The sequence below is a fragment of the Hirsutella rhossiliensis genome (assembly GCF_020360975.1).
Source record: "Hirsutella rhossiliensis strain HR02 chromosome Unknown scaffold00011, whole genome shotgun sequence".
In the NCBI taxonomy this organism is placed as follows: domain Eukaryota; kingdom Fungi; phylum Ascomycota; class Sordariomycetes; order Hypocreales; family Ophiocordycipitaceae; genus Hirsutella; species Hirsutella rhossiliensis.
Genome location: NW_025408677.1, coordinates 982,230 through 997,032, shown reverse-complemented (window position 1 = coordinate 997,032; position 14,803 = coordinate 982,230). Strand labels below are relative to the sequence as shown.

General features: G+C 38.5%; 1 protein-coding gene across 1 annotated transcript; it reads left to right on the top strand.

The window, feature by feature from the left end:
• Positions 1-13,205: 13,205 nt before the first annotated feature.
• Positions 13,206-13,499, top strand: HRG_08904 (uncharacterized protein; the record flags this gene model as incomplete). Its single annotated transcript, XM_044867375.1, has 1 exon — positions 13,206-13,499. The coding sequence occupies one exon, from the start codon at positions 13,206-13,208 to the stop codon at positions 13,497-13,499; it is 294 nt and encodes a 97-aa protein (XP_044717396.1).
• Between the last annotated feature and the right edge of the window lie 1,304 nt (positions 13,500-14,803).

Genomic DNA, 14,803 nt, shown 5'->3' with positions numbered 1-14,803 from the left:
TCGCGATAAGTAAAGCGACGCGAATATTATTAATAATTCCTAGATAATAGTAGAACCTTAATAATATAAGCCTATACCGTCGTTATCTCCTTAAAGACCTAGCTCCCTACTAGGTCCCGCTCTTATACCTCCGACGTCGTCGAGCGTCGGGCACCGCGATAGCTATATATATAGGCTATATAGGTTATACGGCGACGGCACGGCCCTCCCCTCTACTATAGTCCCTCCCCGGCCCTTAAAACTCTAGCGCTACGCCCTCTAGTACTACGCCCTCTAGCTTCTAGCCCTATACCTTATAGTCGGTATAGGCAAAGGCCGCGGCGCACGGTAAGCCCTCGCGGCTAACGTCGTTGCGCTGCTATAGCCGCTTCCGCTACGCCTAGATCTTAACGTTAATCGGCGTTAGTAGGGTCGTCCTAGCCGGCATCCGATAAAGTAAAAGAAGTCCTTAGTTATCTCTAAGACTAGCACGATGCCCGCCGGCGGCCCGAAGTATATCGTAAGCTCCGCCGAGATTAGGTAGCTAGGGAATGCCCGGTTAAGGATAACGTTTATAAGATAAAAACGGCCGGGACCGGGGTCGCGCTATCGTTGCTATAGCCTAGTATTATATTCCCTTCCTTGTCTCTTACCCTATAATCTCTAGCTACTTTAGCTACGTTCTTACCTTTTTTCCCCTTAATTCCCTTTATAAGTCTACGATAAAAAAGAATAAGTAAATAGCTACTTTCTTTACTTACCTTTTAATATACTTTTAGTTTCTAACGCTACTACCTACCTACTATTTATTATTTTAACTTTTAGCTTTATCCCTTAGGGCTCTTTACGTAACCTATAAGCGGCTGCCTTACCTATAATTCCTACTACTATATACCGCTTTAATTCTACTAGTAGAAAATATTTAAACGTATATAAGAGTACTAAGTAATTCTACTAGTAGTAATTTCTACTATAATATACTGCTTTTAATCTATTAGTAGAAACGATATAAGCGTATATAGGAGTAATAGGTAAGGTAACCCCTTATAGGTTACGTAAAGAGCCTTAAGGAATAAAAGCTAAAGATTAAAGAAATAAATAAGATAAAGATAGGGCGAGAGAATAAATATAAGTAGGCGGTAGCGCTAGGAACTAAAATATATAAAAAGGTAGGTAAAGAAAGCGGCTATTTAAGTACTATCTTATAGTAAGGAAGAGGTAGAAAAAGTAATAAGAAAAGAAAAGCAGTAATAATAATTATAGGGTAAGTAAGAGGAAGGGAGTATAAAAGGAGTACTAAGGTAGGAATAAGAGAATAAAAGTAAAAGCGTTTACTATAGCTACCGATTAAGTAGTTAGGAAAATAACTATAATATAGCTACTTATAACGTTTTTATAAAGTTCTAGTATAAATTTAGGGCTATAAAGCTTAAGTGTAAGTATAGTATCTTAAAGACGCTTTTAACGTAGGTAGGCTAAGTAAGGCCGGACTATATAGCTAATATACTATTCCTATACTAGATAAGGCCGACCTTATAAGAGCTTAAGGTAGGAAATATAAGATATAATAGTAAAGGAAGGGTAGGTAAGAGGAAATAAAGGCGCGATATAAATATAAGGGTAGGATGCCTTAAGTATAAAAGGGAAGGTTTACTAGGTTTATAAAGAGATTAAGGGGGCGAGGAGGTATAGCTAATACTAGCCGTCGTATACTATAGTAAGTAATACTAAAAGGAGGACTAAAAGGTATATAAGAAGGGATATAAGCTAAAGGTAAGCTAGGGAGCTAGCGAGAAGAAGTAAGTAACGCTATAAAAGCGGGATTATAGCTAACCTTAAATACTATAATAGCCGTTATAGAACCTATTAAATTTAACGACCGTTATCTTTATAGCTTATATAACTAAGGAACGGTATATAATATTTAATAGTAGAAAACTATATTCTATTATAGAGGAGGTAAAGGTATAGGCTTAGGTATAGTCTATTAAAAGAAGGTTAATAATTTATAAAGGGGAAAAAGAAGAAAAGTATAGGCCTAGCTTATATAAGCGTAGAGGCCGCTTATATATAGACTTAGCCTAGACCTTAGTCTAGGCCTATATAGGGTAAAAGCCTTTATATTATACCCCTACCTAGCTTTTAGAGAGGCGCGCCTTTAAATAATACCTAATACCGCGCTTAGGGGGATAGAACCCTTACGCGGACTATATATACTTAGTCGCGGAAAAAACGTTAGTAAATAACGTATAATACCCTCCTAAGCGAGCTTCTTAGATAGACTATATTATTAATAAGGGCCGCGCCTTAAGAGTTAGGCTTTAGTACTTATAGCTAGGGAGTAAAGGCACGTAAAACGGCGTATAGCTAGCTTTAGTAAGCTTATAGTATCCCGCCCCCCTTATATTAGTATATAGTAGTAGCTCTTAGTACTATAATATAGGGGATAGTACTCTAGTATATAAGGCTCCGCTCCCTCCTATATAGGGCTATATAGGCACTCCCTTTTACTATAGTTATATTATATTAATAGCCTTCCTACCTCTTAACTACCCTTTTAGTCGCTATAGGTTTACGTTCCGTCTATATAGTAGCTGCTACTATATACGAGGGAACGCCGATAAAGCCTATAAAGGCGTTATTAAGATTACTCGTTACTAGAGTCGCTATCGTCGAACCTAACCTCCTTTCTATCCTAGCGTATACGCCCCTCTATTACTTAGAGTACGTTTACCTATGCCTCCCGGCGCGGGCACTTTAAAAACTAATAGGATTTACTATTATAGCCTATATAGCGACCCTCCTATCGCTACCTCTTTCTATCCTTGGTCCTTAAGGTAGAGATAAAGATATTTATAGTATTACTAGCGTTATCCTCTTCTTATACTATAAAAGAAGACGAAAAAAGAAACTTATTACTACTAAGCTTATAAAAAAGGTAGATAAGATCGGTATATATATTTAGTAGTATAGACCTTTCGCTTAAATAGGTACGCTAATCTATATTTAAGCTTATAATAAGGTAATTATACTTTACTACGTTAAGCTAGCTATATATATTTACTTAATAAAGTACCTCTTTAAACTATATAAAGTAAGCCGGAATAGCTTTACTTTACTTTTAATAGAGCGTTATAAGCTTTTAGCCTACTAACTTAGCTATATTAAGTTTACTATAATTAGTATAGAGCTTCGTAAGAAGGTTAGCTAGTTTATTTATACTAGTATACGTAAATAGTAAGAGATACCTTTATAGGTATAGGGATAGGCTCGCGTAAAGATAGTTAAATTAAGCGCGGATATCCCTTATTATAGCGCTATTAGTACGGAGCTTTACTTTTATATAAAGTTACTATAGCTCGAGCTCTATAAAGGAGCCGTCGAACTTACTAAGGTATAGTAGTACCGCTCTTAGTCGTACGGAGCCCTACTATTATAAGAGGCTCTTAATTACCTAGGCGAACTAAGTATTACGTTCGCTTTAATTTTATAACTATAGGAGTATAGATATTTCGCGTGCGTATATACTAGCGCGGGCGGTTTAACTAGACTAGGTAATTAAACGTTAGCTTTAAAGGCAGCTAAAAAAATAGCTATTCTATATATAGGGATATAGAGAGGGTAAAATAAAGGGTAGATTATACTATTATAAAGGAGGTAAAGGCATAAGCTTAGGTATAGTCCGTTAAAAGAAGGTTAATAATCTATAAGAGGGAAAAGGAAGAGAAGTATAGGCCTAGCCTATATAGGCGTAGAGGCCGCTTATATATAGACTTAGCCTAGACCTTAGTCTAGGCCTATATAGGGTAAAAGCCCTTATATATTCTTTATATAAAGTAATAACTAATAAGTAAGAAGCGGAGTTAGCTTTTATAATAAGACGCCTTTTACTAAGGTATAACTATAGGCCCCTTATCGCTACTAAATATAGCTAAAAGGTATAGTAGTAAGCTAGTAAAGAAAAAGGAAGGGGTAAAGTATAATATATAGGATATAAATAAGGTTATAAGAAACGTTTAAAGATAAGTACTTTTATAATAAATAGGTTTAAAAGCTAAAGCTATCCTTAAAAGGGATAAACGCTATAATATATAGAATACTAGTAATTCTATAATAATAATTTATATTAAGAGTAGTACCTTAAGAGGGAGAATAGTTCTTTTTAGTAAAGGTAAGAAGTATAAGAAAGTAATAAGTCTAGTACTTAAGGGGCGTTATAAGGGGGGAAGCTAAGGTAGCGGCGGCCGCTAAGGGCCTATCGATAAAGGTCTAGCTATCTAAGACGATAATAAAAATATAATTACGCTCTAAGCTTAAGGGATAAAGTATAACGTAGTAGTTAAGAAGGCTAATAACCTTTCTAGTATAAGTAAAGGGGACGCTAAGTAGGAAGAAAGAGTTAAGCTTTTTAGCGATTTTCTTATATAGTATAGCTTAAGGGTTAATAAAGATAGTAAAGATAATAAAGACCTTAAAAGGGTAATAGCCCTTAAAAGGAATCTTATTTAATAGGCTAAGGGCAATATAGGTTATAAGCTAAATAAAGCTATAGTAGTAAAGCTAGTTAGGCCTAAGACTAAGTAGGAAGTTTAAACGTAAGAGGTAGAGGCTAGGCCTAGCTACTATATTATAAAAGGAGATAATAAGAGGTATAGATAAGAACTAGCTATTAAAGGCTAAGAAGCGCGATAGGACGCTAAGGGGTAAGGTTAGTAGGGCGGTAAGTAAGGAAGTATATTAAAATAAAAAGAAAGGGGGGGCATAGCTAGTAACCTTAGTTAGGGATAATAAGGGTAAGCATAGTATAGATAATAGTATTATCTAGGCTAGCCTTAAGGCCGTCGCGGCGCTCTACCTCCTAAGAAGGGTATAAAGTAAACGCGGCTACTTATAAGAAACTACTATTATAAAGTAGGTAGAGGCGTATATATAAGTACTATTTATAGGATAATATTAATAAGCTATATAAAGCTCTTTTATATATAGCTAGCCTATATATATATATATATATAATCCGGCCCTTTATACGTAACTATATAGCTTAGGCTATAGCCTAAGCCTATAACTTATAATAGTTAAAGACTCTTATATAAGACCCTTCCTTAAGCGTAGCGCGGCGCTGCCTTATTAATAGCTTCTATACTATTAAGCCTATACCGCTAGCTTTACCCTACCCTTTCCTATTAATTATACTAGCCCTACTAGCCCTATTATCCCTATACCTATTAGCCTAGGTAGCCGAAACCTAGCTCTATACTTATTAGCTAGCTAGCCGTTTAAATAAAGGTATAACCTATTATATACGCCCCTAGGTAGCTAGCGGCCGGCCTAGACCTACGTAAGCCTTAGGTTGCTTATCCCCTTAGCCTTAAGTAGCCTCCTTTACTAAGGGGTATATAAAGCGGTATCCCCCTCTTCCTTCTTTCCTTCCTTCTCTTTCTTTTTTAACTATAGTAGTAGTAGTAATAGGTAAGTTCTACTTTACTTAAGGTATTAGTTTATTCCTAGCTATATAGGCCGCTCTATTAATATATACTTATAGTAATAGCTATTGTAGTAATAATAGCCTTAATAATAGTAGTAATAATAATAACTTTAACTAGTAAGTTCCTTACTTTATAGAGTAGGAGGCTATAATCTATAATACTAACTTTTATAATAGATATATCTACCTCCCCCTCCCTTACCTCCTCCTTCTTAGAGCGTACGGAGTCGTTTATCGACGCTATACTAGGCACGGCCGACGATAGCTCCGCCGCTACTACTACTCTTACCCGCGCCCCTACTACCGCGCTTACCGCCGCCGCTACTACCTCCGCTACGCTAGCTACCCTTACGTTGCCTTTTAAGGTAACGACGCCGTCCCTACCGCTACTTATAACGCCTAGCCCCTTAGCCCCTACCTCTATCTCCGCTACCCTTATAAGTCTATAGTTAAGCAAGTATAATAAACGTCTTCCGCTAACTTTTTAAAGTATAAGCGCTAGGTCTAAGCTAGAGCCGCTCGCGCGGCCCCCTATATATAGTATACGTTATAGGAGCTCCCTTACGCCGATTAGGTTAAGCGCCGCTATAGCGGTAGTTATTACTAGTATACGCGTGCTAGCCGCGCTTATAAGGCGGCGCCTCTTATCCTACTTACTATAGTATTAGCTTAGAAGGCTAGCGCGTATAGGTAGGCCTAGGGGGCTACTAAGAAGCGCCTTACCGCCGCTATAGCCGCTTACTATAACCTCCGCGCCCTAGAGCGCTAAAGGCTTATCCCTAAGTAGGTTCTTTCCCCTCCGCTCTCTTACCTTTACTATTAACTTTCTTAGTACTAAGGATACCGCCCCTATTGCTTTATCGGCGATCCTTATAGCTATGCCCGCCGCCGCCGCTACTATTACCCTTACCGCCGCCGCCGGAGCTAGCCGCCGCCCCTTTACCCTTAGAGCCGCTGCTGCCGCCGACTAGCTTATAGGCCTAGAGGGCCGACTTAGCGCGCTAGAGAGCGCCGCCGCCGCCGCTAAGGAGGAGGAGGAGGCTAATAAGGACAATAATAATAATAATAGTAAGGGTAAGGGTAATAATAAGGAATAAGCTTAGGAAGTCTAAGAGCTCCGCTTTAAAATAAACGCTATTTTTATCTCTACCTATACTATTATACCTATATTATTATAACTACCTACTTTACTTTACCTATTTTATAGTCTTAGCCTAGGCTACTACTAGTAGTCTACTAGTCTATTATTCTCGTTTACTAGCCTATATAAGGTCTCGAACTTATTAAGGGCTATAGCTCCTATAAACTTATATATAGGTTCCTATATAAGGTTAAGGTACCCGCGCTACTTAACGAGAACTTCTTAGTATATCCCTTAGCCTACCTTCCTTTAACGTATAGCCTATATCTCTTTAACCTTAAATTCGTCGTCCCTTTTTACCTTAATTATAAGCGGTTAAGTATCTACTATTTCTTATCTAAGTAATAGGTTAAAGGAGGCTTAGTAAAGGAAGTTAACGTTAATCTTATTATAGACCCTTATTAAGAGACTATCGAGCTTAACTACCTATAGGCTAACGACCCTCTATACTATAAACTTTATATATAGCTAGTTTAGTTTCTTCTTTAGTTATACTAACCTATAGTTATAAAGGTCGAGCTATACTTTATCTCTTACTATAAACCTATCCGCTAGCGCCTTAGTCTTATTAGCGTACTACTTTTAATCCTACGCCGCCGCGGCTATTATAGATTAGTAGTATTTTATAGTTTCTTATAGCTTCTATATAAACGTAGAAGCGCGGCTCTTTAGTAATATACTACTATACTACTCTACTACTATATTAGTAGTAAATAGGATTAAGGAAAGCGGCTTAAAGCTATATATTATAAAGAAAGGGGCTATCTAAATAAAAGATTACGGTCTACTATTTAGCGTAAGCTAGGTATCGGGGAGCTAGCGGTCTTAGTCTACTTAGTTATAGGCTATAACTACTTATAGGTATACCTACGCTTCCTAGTTAACCCTCTTAGGTCCCTTATCGGTCTATAAGTAATAAGCTATATTAAGTAGCTATATAATCTAAAGTAGCTAGTATAAGTATTACTAAAAGCGGCTAGTTTAGTTTAACCCTCTATTACTTATAATAAAGGCTAGCTAGCTATATAAGTAGGCCTAGTATTAAAGGAAGCGCTCCGCGTAAGCTTTTATATTTATAAATAGTATTAGCTTTAGTACTATTAATTTACTAAGTCGGTCCTTAATTACCTATATATAGCGGTTACCGCCTTTTATAAGTAAGAGGTCTATTATAAAGTCTATCTATATATATATATAAAACCGGTCTAGTACTAAAAGCTACTTAAGTAGCCCCTTAAGCTATACCCTTTAAATCTTTATATAGCTATAAATATTATAGTTATAAAAGAAGCAATAAATATAGTACTATAAGAGGGGCTAGTAAAAGTCCCTTATAAGGCCTACCGCTATACCCTACTTACCTAAGTAACCTATAACGCTAGAGTTATAGATAAGCTAGACTAGCCTCCCCTAAAGCTCGTTTTATTTATTTAGCTCCGGCGGTCTATCCTTCTCCTTAGCTTCTATAGTATACGGTGCGCCCGGTACCTATAGTCTCCCCCGCTAGCGTAGATACTCTTATAGGTCGATATAGTAGTTAGCTACCTATACTTTTAGCTTTAGCTTTAGATCTAAGCGTCGAGCGCTAGACTCTATAGCGCGGCGCACGCTCTTATAAGTATAGTCTAAAGCCGCTATCCTATCCTATAAGCGTTAAAGGGCTTTATCTTAGAATACTCTCGCCGCGCGCGCCCCTAGGCCGGTTTATCCCTCCTTACCGGACTAAGGTAAAGGCGCTAAGGGAAGCTCGTTCGGTAGTAAAGGTATCGGGGGAAGCTCGTCTACTAGCACCGCGCCTTCCTCTACTAAGGAAGCTCCTATATAAGTCTATAGCGCTTCCTATAAGATAAGCTATAGATCCTAGGCCTTAATATCCACTCTTATTAGCTGGTCTTAATCCCTTTAAGAAAGCGCGTCTAGGACTATAAAGTCCTACTTAGGGCGGTACTTAATTAAGAAGTTAAAGTATAAGAGATACTCCGCTTAGCGGGCTTACTACTCTAAGAGGTACTAGCGGGTTATAAAGTACTTAAGGTTCCTATAGTCCGTAAGAACCTTAAAGCTTTTATAGCTTTAGAGCTCCGCTTACTATCGCTTAAGGTAGCTAATAATCGCTAATATCTCCTTATCGTAAATAGCGTAATTCCGCTCTACTAAGGTTAGCTTATAGGAGTAGAACGCTACTAGTTACTTCTGCCTATCTACTTCTTAAGAAAGTATTCCTTTAAGTACCTAGCCGCTATAGTCTACTTTAACTAACGTAAACTAGTTAAAGTCCTATTAAAGTAGTACTAAGGCTTATAAGAATAGGTCCTTAAGTATATAGAACGCTCCTTCTTATATAGGCCCTTAATAAAAAGCGGTCCGCTTTCTAGTAATCTTATTTAAGGGCATTATAATATAGGAGAAGCCCTTAATAAATATCTTATAATAGTTCGCGAACCTAAGGAAGCTCTATACGCCTATCTATATAGTTAGGGCCGCTTAGTCCTAGATTACTTAGATCTTTATAGGATCTACCTATATACCTACGCTTATATAAATAATAAAGCCTAAGTACTTAACCCTCTTAACCCTAAATTTATACTTATTTAGGTTAAGGTAGAGCTTATAAAGTTAAAGGCGCTTTAAGACCCTTTTTACTTTCTATATATAGTCCTTCTAAGAGCTACTTATATAGATAAGGATATTATCTATATATATAAAGGCGAACCTATTAAGAAAGTCGCGAAGTATATTATTAATATAACGCTAAAAGGTAGCGGGCGCTCTTAAGAAGCTAAAAGGCGTTATAAGCTACTTAAATAAGCTATAGCGTATATAAAACGCTATCTTTTACTTATTACCTTTTAAGATCTATACCTTATAGAACGCTTATTTTATATCTAGCTTTATAAACTACTTTGCCTTTAAGAGGTTATAGAGTATATCTAAGATTAAGGGTAAGGGGTAGTAGTCCGGCCTCGTAATTACGTTTAGAGCTATATAGTCGTAATAAAACTATATCCCGCCCCTTAGTTTATATATAAATAGGACCGGCGCTCTTACTTAAGAGCTACTTACTTAAATAAAACCCTTATCTAAGAGGTCCCTTAGCGACTTCTTTAGTATTAGTAGCTCCGTATATAATATATTATATAGCGGTCTAAATAGTATAGGTAGTTCCTACCCTTTCTTATTAATATAGAGTATAATCCTATAGTCTACCCTAGGCTTATATAGGTTAAGCTTATTTACTTCCTAGGACTTAAATAGTAGTAGGAGGTTATAAAAGCGCTTTAGTATCTACTACTATAGCTTAGAGGGCGACTTTAGCTTCTTTATTTAGAGGGCCTTATCGATATCCGCTAAGCTAACTATATAGACCGCTATATTAGCCGCTACCTAGCCTTCCTCCTACTCTACCTATTATATAGTTCCTACGAAGATAGAGGCAAGGACTTCTTAGGCTAAGTATAAAGCTTATACGCTTAGTCCTATACTTATAGAACTATTATCGTAGCGGACCTACCGTTATATAGGCCTAAACTATAGCTTCTTTTAGTATAAAACCGAGTATAACTCTATATATAATAACTAGGGTTTCCCGAGGATTAAGGGAAACTCTAGTTAAGGGATTATATAGGCTACGATAAGCTTATAGTAACCGTCGACCTTTATAGCTAGCTATATAATGCCCTTAATTACTATACCCTCTATCGCGCTTAAGGCGCCCTTTACTTACCTTAAGGCGATCTTTTCTACTAGTACTTATATCTCTTACGTAAGCGCCTTATTAACTATAGTATAGTACTAGTAGCCCTTATTTATAAGGGCGGCGACGGGTAAGGAGTTATTAATTATAACCTATATTAAAGTAGGCTCCTCTTTTATATAGGCGGATAATTCCTCCTTCTCCTTTACTAGTACTAGTAATTAAGGCTCCGGAGCCTATCTTTACTTTAGAGCTACTCTTTTTCCTCTAAGCTTAAGGGCGCGGAGTCCTCTTTATTATTTAAGGTAAGGAGTAGTTCTATTTTCGCTACTTAAACTACTATAGGCCGCTTAGCTAAAAGGAAGGGGCATTTTAATATAAAGTATATAGACGCGCTATAATATAAGTAGCGGCCGTTAGCCTTCCTTTTCCTAATTTCCTCGCTCGTTACCTACTTCGCCCGCTACTTAAAGGGCGAAATAGTATAAGGGATATTCAATAACGACTTCCTACTACGTTTAGCTCGGTCTATATAGGTAGCCGATATTAAGGTATCCCCGTTAGTATCGATAGTTAGCTATTCCTCTTATAAAGGGGCGGTAATCCTATTACCGCTATATAGCGTACGCTTATAAAGCTTTTAAAAACGCGGCGTCTACTTATAGCCCTATACTACCTTTATTAACCGGCTTATATACTTACTATAGCTAGTAAGTATAATTATAAGGATAAGTAGCTCCTATAAGGCCGGCGTAATTAAGTTCTATAACTATATAAGCTTCGCGCTATCTTCCTATACCGTGGTTCCCGCTGCCTATAAGAGCGTCTCTTTAAAGTTAGGGAGGAATTCGCTAAAGGTCTACCTATCCCTTTACCTAAGGGTCTATAGCCTATCTTATGCCTTCTCCCGCTCCTATACGTTACTAAACGTATATATAAGGTATTAGAAGAAGTCCTATAGGTCGCGTTTACCCTTAAGGCCGCCCTTATCTTAGAATCTAGAGATCCTCTATATCTAGGGCTCTAGTAGCGTATAGAGGAGTAAATACTATACTATATTATAATAGCCGTTTAGGCCCTATTTCTTATCTATTATAAACTTTATCTATAGCTAGCTAAGGAAGAAGTAAAAGGACTTAGGCTTACTATCCTAAGTTAGCTAAAGAAGCGGCTTCTATATTAGTAGTACCGCTACTATAACCGGTATTATAGAGGTCGTAGGGGTTAACGCTAGTCTTATAGACGGCTCCTTTAGTATAGCGAGAACCTTATTCTTCTCGCTAGCTATCGCGCTTTTAATCGCTTTTAAGATAGCTACGATACTTCCTATCCGCTTAAGGGGTAGCGCGGTGCTCCCTTAAGGAAGTAGTACCCTTTCTAGGAAGATATCTATTAGATCTATTAGTTAATAGCTTATACTATTATAGAGTAAGTAGAGGTATATATATAGGTACCGTTTATAAGATAATATTAATAAGCTATATAGAGCTCTTTTATATATAGCTAGCCTATATATATATATATAGGATCCGGCCTTTTATATATAACTATATAGCTTAGGCTATAGCTTAAGCCTATAACCTATAATAGTTAAAGACTCTTATAACTACTACTTAAACTAGTCTATATTAACGACTAGCTAGCTATAGATAAAGAGGTTTAGGCTAAAAAGGATAAAGGGCCCTAGGTTATTATCCTTAGCCTAAAGGGGTATATACTCTAACTTTAATAGCTACGAGGGTATTAATAAGAGGGCGCGGGCGATAGCCTTAGCGTTAAGGCCCTTAATATAGTGCTTATCTTAATAGGTATAAGGAACGGTGTTCCTACTATAAATAAAGTAGCTATAGTATACTCTCCCGATTAAATAAGCTAATAAGTAGTATATTAATTATAAATAAAATCCTATATTATAAAGTAAGAATCGCTTATTATTTTATATATTATTATATATTAAATAGGTTGCTAGTTATTATATAATCGGGAATTAATAAAATAAAGGTAGCTTAGATAACTAGCTAAGACCTTTTAAGAATACTAGTATAACTAACCTCCTTTAAATATAAATATTAGTAGAACTAAGATACTTCTTAATATACTTAAAGTATTATTAAATTCCTTAGTTTTATAGCTATATAGTAGCTTAAATCTAGTCCTAAAAGGTTCTTTTATTTAGCTATAATTATCTATATAAGATAGTATATCTACTAGTAAATAAAGATATAATTATTAACTTTAATACCTCTTTTATATACTAATATTGTAGGAATGTATCTATCTAGTGGTGTGACCAACCATGGTTGGCACGTGACCCGTACGGTCACGTGTGCGGCTGAGGGCAGCGTGCCCCCTTTCTCCACGCTGGCCTCTGCCTCCTTAGATAGAGAATCAAGACGAATACAACATCAGGTTAACCCTAGTACCGTCTCATTGCAGCAGCTGCCGCAGGTGCCTACCCACACTGATCAGTGACCGGCCCACGCCCGTCACAGACAGCTAAGTAGAAGAGACAAATTCCTCAACCTTCGAAGGTGCTATAGTCCGCGTCACTTTACTGTGGCCCTGAGTAGCGCTCAGAAGAAGGTTATTTGTGCTAAGAACAAGGAATCTCCCGCTGGTTTGCCCAGCCGCGCGAGAGTCCTTCCAACTGTTGATTACGATCGCCCGCTAGTTTGCCTAGCCGTGAGCACCGGAATCGACAGGCGACCACATCGCAAACAACTAGTAAGAACGTTCGACCCTTGACGTTAAGTAGCAAGATCCCCGTCAGTTCAGTCTGGCCGCGAACGACCTACTTAGTACGCGACGCTCGACCTCCTATTAGCGACAACTCGTATACGAAGAGACCAATACGAACCCCACATCGTCTCATTCATTTGATCACGATAGCCCCGACCGCCCGAGCTATGTCCCCAGAAGCCCAGCTCGAAGAAATATGCGACCAGATGCAGGCACTAGACATCCAAGCATCCGCATTCCGACAAATTAATATCGACCTTTGGGACAACGATATCACACACGACGAAAAGGACAAGATCGCAGTAACGACATATGTGGCAAAGTTCATATTCATCGTTCAATCTGGCAGTGATCAAGGATACGACCTCCTTGGTTACTTCCAACAGCATTTTGAAGAATGGACCGAAGACACATGGGACCGCGCCCGAATGAATACAAGAGAGCCCTCAGGAAACTACTAAGGAAAAGAGGTATCTACACAGGTTCACAAGGGGAAATTCGCAACACAATTTCTCATATTACAAACTATCGAGAACCCACAAACCTGGCCAGAGCAGGAGTTTACGGAGATGGTGTTTGATGAGAGGACTGCTGCCTTCAGGAGGCAGACAGCATTACTAGGATCAAATGCTTCCACTAATCCCCATCCGTCTCAACCTCCTTCACCATCAGTTACGCCCTTAGCAGCACCTCATCAAGGTCTTAACGAACCACAACCTATTAAGACCCTAACGAGCCCTCCTAACGCACCTACTCCTGCTCCGACTATCCAAGATAAACCTGCTCCGACCTCTCTTACTATTCATCCGACTTCCTACCGCTTCCAGAACCCCGATCTCGTCCAACCCGTCACCAACCCCATCCCCGAACACTTATCCGGCCCTGCAACCTTTGGAGAATACATGAAACTCCCCCCGGATAACATCCCGAACGCTATCGTCGATAGCGACATCCAGCAGAAGTTTATGAAGACCTGGAACAAAGATCGGAACTACACAGGAGAGCCGTACGATCTCTTGATGATAAGCTCCGCCTCTTCTTAAGCAACTGCTCTCATATCCAAGTGAAACCGTCACAATTTCACGCACTCTTTCCCGGATCCTTGATGGAAGAGCCCAAAGATTCTATCTTGATAAGATCACATGGGCTACGACGTTCCGACAAGCGTATGATATCTTCAAACAACACTTTGACACGGAAGTCAACCATGTCCACTACCATACTGACTGGACAACAATAACCTTTAACTCCATCCGTGCCCAAGATGCTTCGAAGACCCCCCACGAAGTGCTTCAAACCGTCTTTGATAAGCTTCAGCTCTGCCAACGAGCCCTTGGCAGGGCATCAGTACTACCTCGACCGTCGATACAATAACAACCGCTCTCGAGGTAGATACGGATATTCAGGTCAACGACCCAGCCGCGGATACAGACAAAGCTACAACCGTGGAAACTACCGGCCTCAAAGCCGTAGTAACTACAATCATAGCTACAGTAACCGAAACTGGACGAAGAAGTGTTTTGTTTGTGGACAAGAAGGCTGTTGGTCAACTAAACACTCTACGGATGAACGGCAAAAGGCCAAGGACCAACATATCACTCAATGTCACTTCATAGGTGTACAACTCACGGACATCGGAGGCTATATTCTAGACTACGAAGGTCATGAGATGAGCAGCTTTGATGACACTGAAGATACATGGGAAGAACATGACAATAGCACCAACGATCACCCGGAACAATGGCAAGCAAGCCAAATGCTCTGT